The 18,924-nt window shown below is 43.7% G+C and overlaps 1 protein-coding gene across 3 annotated transcripts in view; it reads right to left on the bottom strand.

The window, feature by feature from the left end:
- The window catches only part of ASTN2 (astrotactin 2), an 821,613-nt gene that overhangs the window by 130,290 nt on the left and 672,399 nt on the right, over positions 1 to 18,924 (bottom strand). For all 3 annotated transcript variants that reach the window (XM_028509080.2, XM_028509072.2, XM_028509089.2), the window contains 2 exons: positions 14,000 to 14,133; positions 10,266 to 10,414 (listed from right to left, as the gene is read on the bottom strand). In XM_028509080.2, coding sequence (XP_028364881.1) covers positions 10,266 to 10,414; positions 14,000 to 14,133 — 283 coding nt within the window. The remainder of the gene's footprint in view (positions 1 to 10,265; positions 10,415 to 13,999; positions 14,134 to 18,924) is intronic.

The following is an 18,924-nucleotide window of genomic DNA, read 5'->3' on the forward strand; positions in this document are numbered from 1 at the left end:
GCCCTGAAGAATGCTTGAAGGTATCAAGTAAGTTTATAACAAGAAAAGTCCCTGGAGGTAACAGATATTTATGTTAGTAAAAGAGATGAAATGTCAGTAACTTGGTGGGAGCAGGAGAGAGTGAAATAAGCTGAGGAATGAATAGAAAATGAAGAAATGAAGTGACCCCCTGAAGACTTGACTTTTGAAAGTGTGTTTATAAAGAAGAGAAATCATTATGGTGGTGAGAGATGAAATGTTTTTTCTTTGTTTTAAAAAGGAATACTTATGAGCATATTTAAATGATGATAAAAATAATCTACTAAAGAAGGAGAGATTAAATTTAGGGAGAAAACTGATAGGCTAAGTTTCCTGGGAATTTAGGAAGGTATACAAAACAGTGCAAGACAGGATTTAATGTTCTAGCGAAGAAAGAGTACCTCCTACTTAACATCAGAAGGAAAGGGAAAGAGTGTGGATACAAAAGCATACAGATTTAAAATAGTTACAAAGTGAAGTTGAACTACTTTCATACCACTTTCCTGTGAATGATAAGGCAAGGCTATCTGTTGAGAAAGAAGGAAGGGTGGGGTTTTAGGAGTTTAATGACAATGAAGAAGAAAATAAATTGGTAAGCTTAATAGGATTACTGGGGAAGCCTATTTGACTGGTGACTGATGAGCTATTGGTGTCAAATACTCTCAGCTGTGTGCTTTTCCCCAGCTGACTATCTGCACTGGCACAGGAGAAGATGGAGAGCTGCATGTGTCCAAGGGTCCGGGCAACTGAAGGGCAGAAAGGTAAAGGGAGATCAGGAGGCCATTAACGGTGATTAAAGTATGAGGCAAGAACTCCGTTGTCAGTCCATTTGGGCTGGTGTAACAAAACACCACATATTGGGTGGTGATACCAAGGGACTGGAAGTCCTGTCGAATTTAAATGTGCACAGCAGGAGTGGGAGATCAACACAATTGACAGGATAAAGGATTATGCTTACAGAATGGGATGTTGGAACTAACAGTTTTCAATGGGACAATATCACGTGCGGACCAAGTCCAGGGTGTGACCTGGGATTGGTGGCTGAGGGGGAGTGAAAGAAAGTCCCCTGGAGATGAGCGACAGTAAGGAAATGAGAGAGTGGACTGTTGGACAGGGCCTCCAGGTGGATTTGAGCTCATCTGTTGTGATGACAAGGGCACACACAGAGAGAAAGCTCCAAACCAACAGCTTAGGTACTCAGACAATCAGTTTCAGGAGCGGCAAGATTCAATAAAGTCTGGATTCTGTTTTACATTACCTTTTGAGGAATAACTGAGTTTCATGAACATAAAAGCAGGGTGCATTTACTACTGACAAAGACTTTGGATGGAAGGCAGGCACTCGCCTACTGTGATTCTTCCCTGGCCTGGAAGGAGGTTCTGGAGGATGCAGAGGAAAAGGGAACTTTTCTTGGCATCTGTAATGGGCAGCTGCCTCTAAGATCCTGTATGGCAACAGGTGGCAGCAGAAAGGAGGTGAGACCTGAAGGGCAGTTTTTTTTTTTCAGCCAAAGGGGTAAGCTCCACATGAAGGCTGGTGGTCTTCAATACGAGAGCTTGATCAGTATGATTAATTACAGGGACCAGAATCGCAATGAGTCACCTCACTTCCTCTGAGTAGCCTTCACTGACCCCAATAGACTGAGTGAGGAGACCCTATGCTGTGCTCGTACAGCATCTGAATTAGCTCAAAAACCTATCATGCTGTGGAGTGATTCCTTGCCGAATTACATCTTTCTCCTACTAGACCATGAGGATAGGAATCATACCTGTGTTGTTACCAGGCCTTGCCCAGCCTGTTCTGCAGTGTCAGGACCCTAGTAAGAGCTCCACACACATTAATGGCATGAATGAGTACGCTTTGTGAACCGTAATAAAAAAAATACTCTGTGGCAGAGAGGGCAGGTTGGGTGGCATGGGGGAAGGGAGAGAATTAAGACCCTCCAAGTACCTTTTCCCTTTGGAGGTCCTTGCCTTTAGAAGCCTCTCACCCGAGGAGCAGCTGGAGTGACAGAAACATTTTCTGAGGACCTAAGATCAGTTCCAGATGTTTGCAGTCATGTTGGTTTGTACCTCACCCTGTAAAACATATTTTCCTCACCACCCCGCCTCCACTCTGGCTGAGGGAGTGGGGCCCGGTCTCCAATGACATCACCTCCATCAAGCTGGTCCAGCACAGGCAGACGGCAGGCGGGTGAGGGCCCCTCTAACTCCTTAGACAAAGCGTAGGGTTCAGCCATGGCCCGTGCTGCTTGAGGAGCTGTGCATAATTTCCACGGGATTTCATGCACAGCTCCCATGTCATTGGTCCCTCACAGCTGCCGATGCCACCATCCATCCTCTCCGCTCCTGGGGGGAGCATGGTGTTGCTGTCCCTCACCTTACATTATTCTCCACACAAATTTACCTCCACAACTGCTCCCCTTCACTTGAGAAAGTCTTCAGTCAAATGTCTAAGATGGGAGGAGGGCCAGGGGTGTCTTTTCAGTTGCAAATTAGACTTAATGAAAACAAGGAGAAAGATGATATAAAATGGGGATGGGAGTGGTTAGAGATGTCCTCTGATCATTCTGGACATGATTCGTGACCTAGATCTAAATGAGTCTACATGAGCAACTTATACCTGAGCCAGCCTGGAAAGACAAAAACACCAACAGATAGGCTGCAGCAAGGGCAGAAGGTGGCATGGAGTGAAAAAGACACAAGAAGAGACAGAGAGAAAGATAGAAAGAGACACACAAAGAAAGAAAAAGAAGGAGGTGGTGGGAAGTCAGGAAAGGGTAGAGGAAGGAGGAAAGAGAGACAAGAGCTGAGAACTGGCAGCAGAAGAGCCTGGTGCTGATCATCTGGGGAGCAGACCATCCGGCTCCCAGATGCCAGGACACAGAGGGGCACTGACCAGCTCCAGATGTTGCTGCCTTTTGTGAGGAGGGTGGGGAGACAGTGGGGAGGCCAACAGAGCCAGCTGGCCTCCCATCCCTGAACCAAACAAGCTAAAGCTTGGGATCCCATGGTGAGAGGAAGAAATCTCTGATTTTTAAAAGGTTAAGAAAAATCCAGTAGATGATGAAGAAAATGCAGAGGAGTGCAGTGGGAGATAATGACATTGGCTAAGACCCTTCCCTTTCTTGTCTTCATTCTGATCCTTCCAAGGAGGAAACTGAACCCTGGTCCTTCTGCTTCCTCAGCCTTTTTCTCCATAGGTCAAACAGGACATGTGGAGTCATCAAACCTCAAGGTCCTTCTATTCTGATCTTTAGGGGTTCTCAGAAGCTGGCATACATAAAAGCAGTGATGACAAAGAAGCAAGAGGTCTGAAAGGCTACATTCCTTACTAGGTCAGAACCCTTTAGCTGGCATCAGGTGGCTCTATATCCCATCCTGTCCACTAATTTCCATCTGCCTCTCTCAGTTTATTCTCAACCACAGCCAACCACATCAGGGGTAATGGGACTGGTGGAGAGAAGTTGGGACTTAGTGGGGAGAGCGGGTCAAGAGACCAGAGCCCCTCTTCCAGCCCCTACTCTCCCACTGAGTCATCGTGTGTAACCTCTGGACAAGTCCCTCCCCTTCCTCAGCCTTTTCCTCTGAAGGCCAAACAGGAGATGGGGAGTCATTAAATCCGCTTGTGCCTCAGCCCCCTTCTTATTCCCACCTTCCTGCATCTACCCCTGCCCGAGAGGCTGAAATCCATGCCAACTGCTCTGATCAGGCCACACGAAAGAACCAAATGTCTGGTTTTAATCCTGATGACAGATTAGCACGTGGGGAATTTAGCCACCCCTTAAAACAAGCCTCATTCTGCTCCAAACACATGGAACAGGGGGGTACTTATGCTTCAGTTTCCCAGTAGGGTTGCAGAACCAACAGAGCCACGGCTTCTCTGAAGGAAAGAAAAAGGGCGCCAAACCAAGGGGTTGCAGACAGGGGAAGCATACAAGGAGGGAGCCTAAGCATTTCAGCAGCTAGTTCAAAAGGGTGTTGAACAGATGGTAGCCATAAAGTGTGCCTGTGTGTGTATGTGTGTGAGAGAGAGAGAGAGAGACAGGATTGTGTGTGCATGTATATCTGTGCACACGCACACATGAGCTCACAAATAAATAAACAATTCCAGTGCTGCATTTGGCTGCCAGCAGAAATCCAGAGAGATCACAGGAGAAAGGCCACATTTCCCTGTTCTGGCCTCACCTGGCCAAATGTGTGAGTAATCCTAATTCTCTATCCAAAACAAGTCTTAAACCTTATTTTGTTGTTTTCTTCCTAACATGTAACTCTCCTTTTCATCTTCTTAATTCGTGAAAATGAGAAGCAATTAAAATTTATTAGTAACTACTGTGTCAAGAACTGTGCTAGCTACATTTGACTTTCAAAGTGGCTTGTGAAGTAGGTGGTATTTCCCCTGTTCCACAGGGAGGGAGACAGGGACCTGGAAAGGATGTGGACTGGCCCTAGATTTCTCAGTGAGATACGGTGAAAACTGAAAGCAGAAGCCAGGTTTTCTCAAGTCCATAGTCCTTCATTAGGCTTATATGCTCCAAGAAAAAAAAAAAAAAAACAACTCAATCAAATGAGCTGAAATCTTCAACTTTGGGCCAGGTTCAGTTTCCAGATGGTTGAGATGTTGGGAATGTGGCATAGAGGCAAAGCAATGAGTTTTTTGCTTCATATTCCACCTATAGCATCGACTGATCATGACATTTTAAGAAGGCCTACTATGTACTCAGGTAGTCTCTAAAACTACATAAGACATTATAGCACTCAAGGAATTAATGTCAGGGTTGAAAAGGTAAGACATGCATATGTCTACCCATATAAAATTCAATTCAGAGAACATCGAACATCTATGTATATTGGGCACTGTGGGAAGATCCCAAATTATAAAGACACAGGAGTCAGTATCTTGTTTCTTTAAAGACAATTGCCCACTGAAATACTGGGTAGTGGGGAGAACGAATGTCAAGTGGCATGAGGAAGGACTAGCAGAAGCTTTAAAGACGGAGCAAGTACTATGTCATTACCTTCAAGCTTCTGAATGGTAGCAGGAAAGAAAACATAATATCTGTGTAAGGTGACTCCAGGCCAACTAACTAAAAGAAAGCAAGTTTTACCTGCATTAAAAAAATACGGGGAGTCTTGGATCAGAGCAACTGGTTTTTGGACTATCCAGAGGATGAATCTTGGATTCCCGTGTCTGGACTAGATGGAGAAATGGGGACAAGAATCATTTACCCTCCTGTCTAAAACATTAAGAAATTCTTTAAAAATAAAAGAAATGTACATAAAACAAGTTTTCAAACTGGAAACCAAGCAGCAAAGACAGAGATCCTGAATGATAAAAAACACATTATGTGAACCCTAAAACTTCCTCAAATTACTATTTTTAGAGAGTTTCCAGGTAAATGTACAAAGAGAAGGGTGCCTGATAGATTCCCTTAACTGAGAACACAGGGTTTTCAGTCCCAGAGACCCAAGTGGCTAGAGTTTCTAGGGTACAGTAAGGAAGAGGAGAAAGCTGTATAGAAAGAAAATTAAAGAGGTCTGTGGAGGGCTCCCCAACCTTCCACAGATCTCTTTTGGCAGAATTGTGATAGATGAATGTATATGAGGAACCTACCAATTTGGGAAGATTAGATGGAACAGTGCCCAGTGCTCATACATGGGCCAGAATTAGTGTCTGTTCCTACCAGCAACACTGAAAAATCTCATAATTGGTGGGCCATCGTATAGAGGACATAGAAGGGTCTGGCCTCGGTAGTAGGAATAATTAGCTCTAGACTAAACACTGCTCTGGTTCAGTTCCACCTAACAAATCTTAAAAGCAAGATCCAAAAGAATCGAACTGTTTCCAAGTAAATGTTTCCCAGAACAGAGTTCAAAAATACAGGATGGGACAAAGTAGGTTTACAGTTATGAGCACGTAAAACATAGAGTTTATTCTTGTATTATTATTTTCCATACAAACAACTGTAAACCTGCCTTTGCCCCACCTATATTTATAGGAATAAAAATATTCAGCAACCAAAAACACAAAAATCACAATGTCTGGCATTCGATCAAAACTCACCTAGCATACAAAGAAGCAGGAAAGTGCAACCCAAAATGAGGAGAGAAATCAATCCATTTAAACTGATCCAGAAATGACACAGATGTTAGGATGAGCAAACATTAACACAGTTATAACTCTGTTCCATATGTTGAAAATGTTAAGATATGCAATATAACAAGACATAAACTGAATTAAAGGTGAAAATTACAAAGTCTGAATTAAAAAAAAATTTAATTCACTAGATGAGATTAACAATAGATCAGACTTTGAGGATGGTATTGAAGATATAGCACTAGAAACTATCTAAAATGAAACAAAGAGAAGAAAGAATTCTTAAAATGAAACAAAGGTCCACTTCATGTGGCTAACTACATATGCAATTGGAGTCATTAAAGGAGAAAAAGGAAGAACAGAGAAAAAAATATTTTTTTAAAAATAATGGCTCCAAATTTTCCAAATGTGATGAAACTGTAAACTCACTCACAGATCCAACAAGCTCAATGAACTGCAAGCACAGTCCATGGTAAGTTCGCTGAAAACCATGAATAAGGAGAAAATCTTAGAAGAAACCAGATAAACAAAGATAGAAATATAGGCAAATTTCTCATTGGGAAAAATGCAAATAAGAAAACAGAGGAGTGACACTTTAAAATTATTTTTTTTGATCTGTCAATTAAGAATTCTGTACCCAGCAACACTATCTTACCAAAAAAAAAGAAAGCAGGAATAACTTATCACTAACAGACCTGAAATAAAAGAAATAGTAAAATACAATGCTCAAGCAGAAGGACAATGAAACCAGATGAAAATGTGGATATATGAAAATAAAAAAGGAAATAAAGAGTACCAAAAATGGTAACTACATTAATAAATATATAAAATTATTTTCCTTATTATATGAACATATGTATAAGATAATTTACTGTGTATGGAAAAATAATAACAATGAGTTATGGAATGCATAACATGAACACCAGTTAAATGTACAACAACAGAGCAAAAACACTTGGAGGGGAGAAGACAAAGTACACTATTTTTTTAAAGATTTTATTTATTTATTTTTAGAGAGGGAAGGGAGGGAGAAAGGGAGAGAGAGAAACAACAATGTGCAGTTGCTGGGGGTCATGGCCTGCAACCCAGGCATGTACCCTGACTGGGAATCAAACCTGTGACATTTTGGTTCACAGCCCACGCTCAATCCACTGAGCTACGCCAGCCAGGGCCAAAGTACACTATTAAACGGTTCCTGTGATGTATATGAAAGTTGTATAACAGCACCTGAAGGCACACTGTGATGTGTTACATATGCATGTACACCTAACGTAACCAGTAAAATAACAAAGGACACTTACAGCTTATAAATCAACAAAGGAAATAAAATGAAATCATAAAACTACTCAATCCAAAAAATTTTAAAAAAACAAAAGGGAATGAAGAAAGATGGGATGATAGAAAACAAAGAGCAAAGATGACACATTTAAACCTCACCATAACATCTTATTAAATATAAATGGTCTAAATGCACCAATTTAAAGATAACAATATTAGATTACATTTTTAAAGAAAAGACCCAACTATATGGTGTCTTACAAGAAACACATTTTAAACGTAATGTCATGAATGATAGAACAGTAAAAGAAGGGGAAATGGTAGACCATTCTAACAATAATCAGAAGGAAGCTGGAGTATTTATATAAATATCAAACAAAGTAGATTTTAGAGCAAAAAATATTACAGGAATACAGGTGACCATTTCAGGATGATAAAGGGATCCATTTATCAAGAGGATATAACAATTCTAGATGTTTATACATCTAGTAACAGAGCCCATGGTACCCCACTTAGGACACGGACAGTATGTGGGTGGCAGGAATAAAAGCAGGTTCATTACCTCCTCCCCAGTAAAGCCATTTCCTCCTTTCCAGTCTGGGGCGACAGGAGGCCTCCGCCTCTTGCCTATCCCCTCCCCCCACAGCTCCGTCCCAGTGATGAGAGGCAGCTGGGAGGAAACAGAGGCACTGTCTCCCTCCACCAAACCCCTGTACACATACCTGTGGTGTGTGACCTTCAACATGCTCAGAACACTTATATTAGCCTACACCTAGGCAAAATCATCTAACACAAAGCCTATTTATAATACAGTGTTGGATACTTCATGCAATTTATTATACATATCACTTTTGCATCATTGTAAAGTTGAAAAGTGTAAGTTGAACATCATAAATTGGGGACCGTCTATAATTGTCAGCTAGGAGCTTTTCTCCAAGATTAACTACTAATTTAATTCTCTAGTATCTATGGGACTATTCAGATTATCTATTTCTTATTGAGTGATTTTTGGTAGCCTGTGGATTTCAAGGAACTTGTCCATTTCATGTAAGTTATAAAATTTACTGGCAAAAAGTTGTTCATGACTTTCTATTATTGTCTATTCTGGAATTTATAGTGATATCCCTCTCCTATTCTTGATATTAGTATTTTTGTCTCATCTCTCTCTTTTTCTGATCAATATGGATAGAGGGTTATGTAATTTATATTCTCAAAGAATCAACTTTGGTTTCATCTGTTTTCTCCACTGTTTTTTATTTCATTGATTTCTGTCCCGATCTTAGTTATTTCCTTCCAATTATGTCCATAGACACAGAACATTAAATAAACATTTCTAATTAAAACAACACAGAGCAAAACCCCCTCAGCAAACTAGCATCTAGCCTTCCACTGTCAGTGGGATGTTACCTGAAGAAGGAGCACTGGGCTGGGAGGGCCACGGGCCTGGTTGGAAAGCCTGGTTCTGCCACCTACTGGCTGTAGGGACAGTCACATACCTCCCTTGGACTCATTTATCTGATCACAAAACAAGATTGGTACGCAGTCATTCAGAGGGTGATATTAGCAAAATGGCAGCATAGAAATTTCTAGCACTCATCCCCACTTCCTGCCTGCTCTAACCATCCCACCATGCCCCAGAAAGATCCACTTGAACCACTATCCATGCCCAGAAATACTTGCAGAAGAACTAACGTTTCCAGGTGAAGGGCGATAGCACCCAGGTAAAGTGCAAAAATAGAAAATTTGAGGAGGATAGGAAAGAGAAATTCGCATTACTCCCATAACCCCTCCCCCAAGCTTAGGCAGCCCAGTGCAGAGACAGAAGCCCTCCCTGTGGAAGAAGGAGAGAGAAGTGAGCACCCAACTTCACCAAGGACCCCAGAGCAGCCCACTCCAGCACCAGGCTGACCCCCATGGCTGTAGGGGGCTCCTCCATGGGCTAGGCTCCTGTGAACCCAAGTCCCTGGCTCACCCCAGGGGCCGCTGACTCTCGCAGCCCCGGAAGCTCCTATGGCACCAGGTTCCCAGCGGACTCCCACCAACACAGGCCCCAACCTCCCCTGGTGCCTCCAGCTCCCATGGCCTCAGGCGGCTCCTGTGACCCAGTCTGCTACTCAGCTCCCATAAACCCCAGCTCCAAACAAGCACCCTTGAGCCCAGGCTCTTCTCTGGGCTCAACACTAGGCTCACTACCACAGACCCAGGCTTTTGACCCAACTTACCATCAGGGCAGCACCCATGGACACCTGAGCACCAAGCCTGCCCTCATGGCCCCAGCTGCAAGACCAGCTTCCATGCACCCAGGCCCCCAACTTGCCCTAGAGCCAGACCTGCCTGGGCAGACCCAACCTCCAGGATGACATAGCTTCTCGGCTGTGTCCGACATTTAGAAGAGCTTAGAGAGCACTCTCAGTTACAACCAAATGTCACATTCCTAAGGGCCACTTCATTCATCTTCTCCTGCATGTCAGAATCTTTTCCAAATTCTTCCTCCCCGGCACTAAAGACAACTACCTCAGTACTCTCACTAGAGAAAACAATTCCTTGAATTTCTTTATTTCAGTCCCAGAGTTAATATATTTACAGAAAAGGTCAAATCCCCTTCTAAATTAACTAACCGTTTGATATATGACTTGGAGGATCCAACTCAGAGAATCAGTTCTTTCCAAATACAATTTGCTATCCTTCCCTTCTGAAATCATACCAAAAAGCACACAGGTGTGGGAGCCAGGTGACAATCACCAGATAATAAAACCTCCTAATTCCTTCTTAGGTCAGATGACACCAAGTCTCCAAAGGCATGAGAAATGTCCAGTTTCCCTCCTTTGTCCCATTATCCTGACATTGGGGAAAACCATGAGCTTTCTCCTTACCTGTGTAGAGGTCTGTATCTGTGTATTCATCCACTTTCTTGTGCTGCAGAATATAATCAGACACCTTGGTCCCAATAGCTGGCTGAACATCCACCCACTCCAGGGAGACCACGGTGCTGGAGGGCTCCACCGTTGGGGACAGCCGCAGCCTAGAGGGAGTGACAGGGAAGGGTGTTTGTTTGTCAGCCAAAATGGGCTGAACCCCAAAACAGTCTGCATGTGTCAAGATTAAAAGCATGGGATTCAGCCTGGGTTCAAACTCTGATTCAACCCACCACACCACCACCTTGTACGAACTTGGGCAGTTGTTAGAACCCCTGCAATCTCAATCTCCTGGTCCATAAAATGGTACTAACAAGAGCTACCTTTCAGAATCAATTTGGAATCCAGTAAATTAATCCAAGCACACAAAATGCGCTTACAGAAAGTTTATTAGTTTTCTATTTATTTAAACCATATTCTCAGTGATGCGTCCTTGTCAATTCAATTGGCAGCACCTTCAAACACAGTAGCTTTCAACCTCTCGGCCATTTTTAATTCTCCAATACATCAGTCAACTGTTTAATATTCTGAAATCAATATTCCCTCACAGAGGGCAGGAGTTCTGGTAAATCCTTTTATGAAGCAAATAATAATAATAATAATAATAAAATAACAGAATGATTAAAGGGTAAAACTGAAAGGCTCCTGAGAGAGAGGGAAGTGTAGCTCCCCCACCTGACAGATGGGAGAGCAAGGCCCAGAAAAGGGAAATGATGTGCACCAAGTTGGGCACAGAACCGTGATGGTAACGTTGCCTGTCCTCAGTCCAGTTTCCTTCTGTCTTGCCAATACACCACACTATCTCTTTAATGTCATTCTTTTCACCCTTCAGAGGGGTGGTGGGGGACTCCGGTTCCCCAATACCAGCTCCTGCTCAGCTCACCTTTGTTCTTTGCACCACTCTCCCTCTCAATCACCGTCCTCCACTGACACTGACCTTCCTCGGCTTCCTCAGTGTGGACTTCCTGCATCAGGCATCCACATGTGCTCTTCCTTTTCCCAAAATGCGACTCTTGGCCCCCATCCAGACTCCCCTGAGGACCTCCCTCCCCTCTAACTAGAGCAGCCCCACACGACTCTCTCCATTAGCCCCTCTTTGGTTTTATTTTTTTAATTTTTTCTTTTTTTAAATATATTTTATTGATTATGCTATTACAGTTGTCCCATTACCCCCTTCATTCCCCTCTACCCTGCACACCCCATCCCACCCACATTCCCCCCCTTTAGTTCATGTCCATGTGTCCATAAGTTCTTTAGCTTCTACATTTCCCATACTATTCTTGCCCTCTCCCTGTCTATTTTCTACCTACCGTCTATGCTACTTATTCTCTGTACCTTTTCCCCCTCTCGCCTCCTCCCACTCCTCTGTGGCTAACCCTCCATGTTATCTCCATTTCTGTGGTTCTGTTCCTGTTCTAGTTGTTTGCTTAGTTTGTTTTTGTTTTTGTTTTAGGTGTGGTTGTTAATAATTGTGAGTTGGCTGGCATTTTACTATACATGTTTTTTATCGTCTTCTTCTTATCTTCTTTTTCTTAGATAAGTCCCTTTAACATTTCATATAATAAAGGCTTGGTGATGATGAACTCCTTTAACTTCACCTTATCTGAGAAGCACTTTGTCTGCCCTTCCATTCTAAATGAAAGCTTTGCTGAATAGAGCAATCTGGGATGTAGGCCCTTGCCTTTCATGACTTGGAATACTTCTTTCCAGCCCCTTCTTGCCTGTAAGGTCTCTTTTGAGAAATCAGCTGACAATCTGATGAGGACTCCTTTTTAGGTTACTGTCTCCTTATCTCTTGCTGCTTCTAGGATTCTCTCCTTCATTTTTACCTTGGCTAATGTATTTGTGTCTATTTTACCTTGGCTAATGTATGATATGCCTTGGTGTGTTCCTCCTTGGGTCCAACTTCTTTGGGACTCTCTAAGCTTCCTAAACTTCCTGGAAGTCCATTTCCTTTGCCAGATTGGGAAGTTCTCCTTTATTATTTGTTCAGATAAGTTTTCCACTTGTTGCTCTTCCTTTTCTCCTTCTGGTACCCCTATAATTCGGATGTTGGAACGTTTAAAGATGTCCTGGAGGTTCCTAAGCCTCTCATTTTTTTGAATTCTTATTTTTTCATTCTTTTCTGATTGTATGTTGTTTTCTTCCTTCTGGTCCACTCCATTGATGTGAGACCTGGCTTTCTTTCCATCACTATTGGTTCCCTGTGCATTTTTCTTCATTTCACTTATTGTAGCCTTCATTTTTTCATCTAATTTGTGACCAAAGTCAATCAATTCTGTGAGCATCCTGATCACTAGTGTTTTGAACTGTGCATCTGATAGGTTGGCTATCTCTCAGTCGCTTAAAAATATTGGTTCTGAGGCTTTCATTTGTTCTTCTCTTTGAGCCATCTTTTTTTTTTTTTTGTCTTGTTGCACCTGTTATGTATGAGGGGCGGAGTCTTAGGTGTTCACCAGGAAGGGGCATGCCAGTTGCAGGGTTGTAACACTGTATGTGGGGGAGGGGCCCGAGAGGGAACAATGGCACTTTCTCTGCTCTCTGTAGGACTTCAGTCCCTTCTGCTGCTTCCCCCAAGCAACCTGGGCCTTTCTGGTGCTAATTCCCATGTGGGTGGGCTTGTGCACCCTGTGGGTCTTTCCAAGGACCTCTCCTGTGAGGCTGGGAGTCTCCCTGTGTCTCAACCCCCACAGGTGTTTTCAATCAGTGCCCCAAGGCTCTATTTCCTGGTGCCAGGACCCTGGGACCGCCTGGTCAACCAGCCGCCTTGTGTGCAGTGCCTTGCTTCACAATCACTGCCTCACTGGGTCTGCCGGTTGCCACCCCTCGGCCGGGGTCTGCCAGCTGCCGCTTGCGGGACTAGGGTCTGCCCACTGTGGTCTTGCGCGCCTGGGATGCCCTACATTGGTCCCAACACTCTTTGTTCCATGACCCCTCTTTACCTGACTCTGCCCCTCCTACCAGTCTGGATGAATGTGTCTATTTTAACTCCTTGGTTGTCCGACTTCCATACAGTTCAATTTTCTTTAACTTCTGATTGTTATTCTGTTTCTAAATTGTTGTTGTCCCTATCTTGGTTGTATGAGGAGGCACAGTGTGTCTACCTATGCCTCCACCTCGGCTGGAAGTCCTGGTTTCATTACTTAATTTTTTTAACTGTATATTATTTTCCTGTTTTGGCTTTGACATCTGTCCCCTTTACTAAACAGTCAGCTCCCTAAGTTCACAGACTGTGCCTAATTCATTTATTGATGAATTTCCCAGTGTCCAACATACATCAGGTATTCAAAAATTATTCATGGAACGAATGAGTAAAATGACATTTCTTAGAGAAGGTTCTACACTTTCTTGATCTCAGTAGCCCCAGTGTCCAACACAGGAATCACCAAAGCAGCGGTCAATGCCATGTGAACCTTGGCGGAATGGAAGAGACAAGGAAGTAATGATGGACCAAGTAATATCATTACAACAGCACAATACTTCAGACGCTGAACTATCAGTGTCTACCCTTGAGCCAATTGCTGTCCTAACAAAGTTCCCAGCTTTCTTAAAGAAAGAGGCAGGCCCCAGAGACCGCAGTGAACTCTTGACACACCCCGAGAACAGAAGCAAGTCATAGCCTGGACTGGCAGGACAGGAGTGTGGGTCCATGGGAAAGGGTGGCCAAAGGAGGAGGGGCCATACATACGTACACCGGCTGCGGGAGGGGGCTGCAGTTGGGGAGCCCACTGGCATCAAAGGCGCTGAGGTCACACCTGCACCAGTCATCGATCACGTCCCCTTTTCCTGAACACCAGTAGGAGCTCATCAGTGCACTCTTGAAGGCCTGCAACGGAAGAGGACAGAAGAAATGATGATGGCAATGGTGGAGAGATTGAACATGAAGATGCCAGTGGATGTGATAGTAGCTGGCCAAAATTTAAGAGCAACCCTCCTAGGCACTATCTGGTGTCTAAATCCCTACCGGCACTCTTCTGCCAGGTTTTCCCATTCGGAGCCATTCTCTACCCAACAAGCCAGAGCAATCGCTGAGCCAGGACAGTAACAGCACCCACTGAGAACCTCCTCTGGGCCTGGCACTGCACCTGCCTTCACTTATTTCATCCTCACCACCATACACACTAGTTCTATATCAGTGTAATTATCATTGTTATCATTTCACACTCTGCAAATTGGACAACTGAGTCACAAAGGAGGTAAGTAACTTGACTGAGGTTCAAAGCTAATAAGAAAAGTGCTGGGATCTGATCCAAGGCTGTCTGGCTCCAGACTCCGTCTTCTTAAACATCTTGCTACACTGCTTTGTGTAGAAGTCTGACCTCCCTGCTTAGAAATCTTCAGAGGCTCCCCATGGCCATTGGGATGAAGTCACAACTCCCTGCTCTGGCTCCTGAGCACCTGCCCAGGCTCATCTGTCACCACTCCTCTGACATTCCTCTGCACGCTACCATCCACCTTCCTGAAACCACTAAAATTTGCACCAGCAGTGAATTCCTGCTCACGTAAAGTACGCTCTAAATCGGGAGGCAGCAAATTGTTTCTGTAATGGGCCAGACGGTAAATATTTTTGGCTTTGTGGCTAGGTAGCCTCTGCCGCAATTACTTAACCCTGCCTTTGCAGTACAAACGCGGCACAAGCAATACTTTAAATAAATGGGCATGATTGTATTCCGATAAAACTTTATTTACAAAGATAGGCAACTCACTAAACTTGGCTTGAGTGCCGTAGTTTGATGACCCTTGTTCTCAGTGATGATTAATGTTCTATTTAATCGCAATGTGCTTCACGACCTTCGTTGGAACATTCTTTTCTCTCTGCTGGAATTTTGCCCAAACCCCCCACCTCCTTCCCAGCCCCTTGTACTCCTACAACTCACTCTTTTGGTTTAAAGTGGTACATTCCTTTTTCTGGGGACCCTACTTTGGCTTTCTTCAGACTGGGACCATGCCCCTCTCCTGGCCACCGTAACACACTAGACCACACCCACCCACCACACTGCCTTGCTTGTGTCACCCAACCCATTCTGGTCCTGCCAAGGTCATGGGCCACGCCTAATTCCCGTAGTGTTCTCACAGGACAGAATGCAGTCATTCAGTCAATATTCACTGAATAAATGAATGGACACTGAAACACTAACCAGGAGGCGCAGGCTCAGATGTGCTTCATGCTTTAGTCACCCCGTGTGCACTGACATTTCAAGGCACTGGGCATTCAGAGTGTTTCACCGCTCCTTTTGGAGACGTAGGGCATCCAGAGAATGCTGATCTCACACCTTTGCGAGGTAACAAACTATATGCTTCCTTTCTTTTTATTTGTACTTTCTGTACACTTTTTAAATGAAAGCTTCACACTGCCTATCACCAAGGACACCTGATTACACAGGTGTCAGTTTTTCCATTCTACATTGTTCCAAAGACTCCAATACAGCATGTTTGAATAAAGTGAGTTGGGGTCTGCCTACCCAGCTACCCAGCTACCCAGCACACAGATCTGGAAGGAGAAGGTGCGTACAAGAACGCTCTTGTGTAAACCCCTCAAATTTCTCCCCATGCCAACAATGGGGAGGCTCCGATTACTCCTGCCATATGTTCTTCCCCCTATCCTTTCCTCGGGTATGAACAAATGATTTAATTTCTCTTGAACTAAGAGTAGTAACCCAAACAAATAAAAAGAACTATAATAAAAGCGAATGCTCACAGAACACCCGATTACAGAGTAAGGTGCATTACAAAATGTAATCCTCACAACAGTACTGAGATACAGATATGATGATCCTCATTTACAGTTGAGAGAACCAGGAATCAGCGCAAGGAAGCAATTTTCCCCAGATCCCACAGCAAGTACACGGTGGAAGTAGAATCCCAGCCCAGAACTCTGACTTCCACACTCAGATCTTTTTTCTTTAACCCTACAGGCCAGTGGATTAACCCCAAGTAGGAATGCCAGATCTAATAAATAAAAATAGGATGCCCAGTTACATTTGAATTTAAGATGAACAACTTCTATACATATACCCCACCCTATGTTTGCACACCGAGTATGTGAGCCAGGGTCTGGCACATGGTTAACAGCACTGTTCCTACTGCAAGTCAGGACCTATTCTGGGAACAAGTATCCCTTCTCCCAACAGCATCAGAGGGGGCATTCTTCTGAGGACAGAAACCAGATGGGATGGCATGAAGTCATGGTGACTGACAGACTGTTTTCTCCCTCCGTTTGCAGGTTCCCCCTTGCTGAAATTAGCATGCACAACTGCTCATGACTCAGGATTCTCTAACATCTCCAGCCAGCAGGAAGGGCTTAATTACCATAATGGTGCAATCCAGGGCCATCGGTGAAAGTGACGCAGATGGTAAGTGATTGCCTTAGACTCCGGCAAGGGGAGGAGAGAGAACATCCTGTTTTGTTTGTGTATGTGTTTTTGGGGTTTTGCATGTGTGTGTATGTGTGTTCTGTAATCAATAGTCATTTGAGCTTGTGGAAAACAAAACAGAAAAATCTCTCTGGACTTCGTGAGTTTCACCATCCAAGCAGCTCTTGGGAAGAAATCCTGTCTGTGAGTCTCCATATCCACTGGCTCTTTCCCAAATCTTGAGGAACAGCATGGGGATGGGTGCAATGGCCAGGTGAACCCTGGACCGAGCACAAACACACCCTGATAAAAGGCCTACATCAAACGGGGAGCCCCAGCAAGGCAGCAGAGGCCAGCACTGTGTCAGCGAAAGATCGCTCCTTCTTTACGTCTTCAGTCCTTGCAACACTCCATGCTGAATCCAATTAGCTCTCGGGGGGAAAACAATCATAGAATGTTCCAGTTTCAAGGGTTCTGTAAATCATCTCATCTAACGCATTTTACCAATGCAGATACAGTGGCTCAGAAAGACTCGATGGCTGGTCCAAGGTAATAGAGCAACTTTGTGACAAAACGACTCTTCCTCCTTTTAATCCTCAAAATTACCCTTTGAGATGGGACTCATGTCCATTTGCCGATGAGCATGGAGGAGTGAGAACTTGAACTGAAGTCCATCTGATTCCTGGCACTTTTGACTTTCCCAGGTCGCACAGGAACAATAAATGCCAAGATTTCATCCAAAACATCCTTTTCAGCTGCTCTGCTTGAATCATGTGCTTATGTGTTGTTTGTGTGCGTCTGTGTGTGTTCTCCGAGGGAGATGAAACCTTACACTGGAGGCATTGTTGACTCCTGGCTTTTGAGTAAGTAAAGGGACTTAAGAAACAAATCCCGTACTTAATACAGGGCTAAGGGCTATATTTGCATGGCCATTGGTTTTCATAACAAAGAAGGTTTGCATTTCCACAACTTGTAAAGGCTTCCAACTTCTGGCTAATTAGCTAGCAAACCAAGCCGGGCAGGAGGCGAAAACAGCCACAAAAATGTGAAGCAATCAAAATAAACTAGGATTTATTTTTCACTCTATTGTTACTTTCATATTTGAACTTGGATAAATTATTCCTCTCTTTAAGCCTCAATTTCTCCATCTGCAAAATGAGGACACAGAAGACATACTTTTTAAGATTTAATTAAGTTTAGTAAACACTCATTGCAAACCACGTGCTGTGTAAATGCTAAGAAAGGAGATGAAAAGCCCCAGTTGCTGACTTCAAAGGACTCAGAGTTTAATGGTGAAGACAAACACAATTACAATTAATGTGGTTCAAGTGCTGTGAAGTAACACACACAAGAGGCTGGGAGATAGAAAGGAAGTGGCTCTTCCAGCTCCAATAAGTTTGACAATGTCTTAGGCATCTTAAACTATAAGTAAACGTTCCATATTTCATTAAGGTACTTGGGGCCATCTACAGAGAATGTCATGAATTAAATGTCATACTCTATGTTTACAATAAGTGTATTTTTACACTAAAAATTATGCTCAGGGTTGACACCAAGTCAGTTATTCTGGATATCAAGATGGTTCTGGTCTGTCTGACCAAAATGATGGCCCAAAGTCCTTACTCACAGCTTAAAGGGTTTTATTAGCTCCACAAGATTGGTGTTACGGCTGCCCAACCCATTGCAATTGAGGTGAAAGGCCTTCTAGAGACAAAATAACTACTACCTTTTTTTACCTCTGGCTCCCCTTTTAGTGCCTAACACAGTACCCAGCAGATAACAAGTCAATCAGTATTTGTCGAATTGAACTAAAAGTTCACAAAGAATGCTGAATGAAAGAAACTGATCTATAAATGACGAAACGCCAAGAGAATGTGTGTGTGAGATCCTCTTCTTCTCCAAAACTACTTGCATCTCCAATGTCAGTAAACAGCACGCCCATCAGTTTGGTGCCTCGAGCCAAAAACAGAGGGTCAGCCTGGGCTCCTCCCTTTTCTCATAACATGTCCCCAAACCAATTTCTCTTCCCTGGTCCCACAGCTGTTTCCCTGGTACAGGTTAGTAATGCTTCTTCTCTAGGCAAAAGTCATAGCCTCTGGCCTGGCCTTCCAGCTCCAGTGCCACTGTTCCCAGCTTTCTAAAATACAATTGCTTGCTTATTCCACCCTTTTGCTTGGGGCCCTTCGGAAGTCCCACCACCACCTGAACAATACCTCCAATTCTTTACCCTGACTTTCAAAGTCCTTCGTTGTTCGTCCTGTGGC

The sequence above is a fragment of the Phyllostomus discolor genome, chromosome 3 (assembly GCF_004126475.2).
Source record: "Phyllostomus discolor isolate MPI-MPIP mPhyDis1 chromosome 3, mPhyDis1.pri.v3, whole genome shotgun sequence".
Lineage (NCBI taxonomy): Eukaryota > Metazoa > Chordata > Mammalia > Chiroptera > Phyllostomidae > Phyllostomus > Phyllostomus discolor.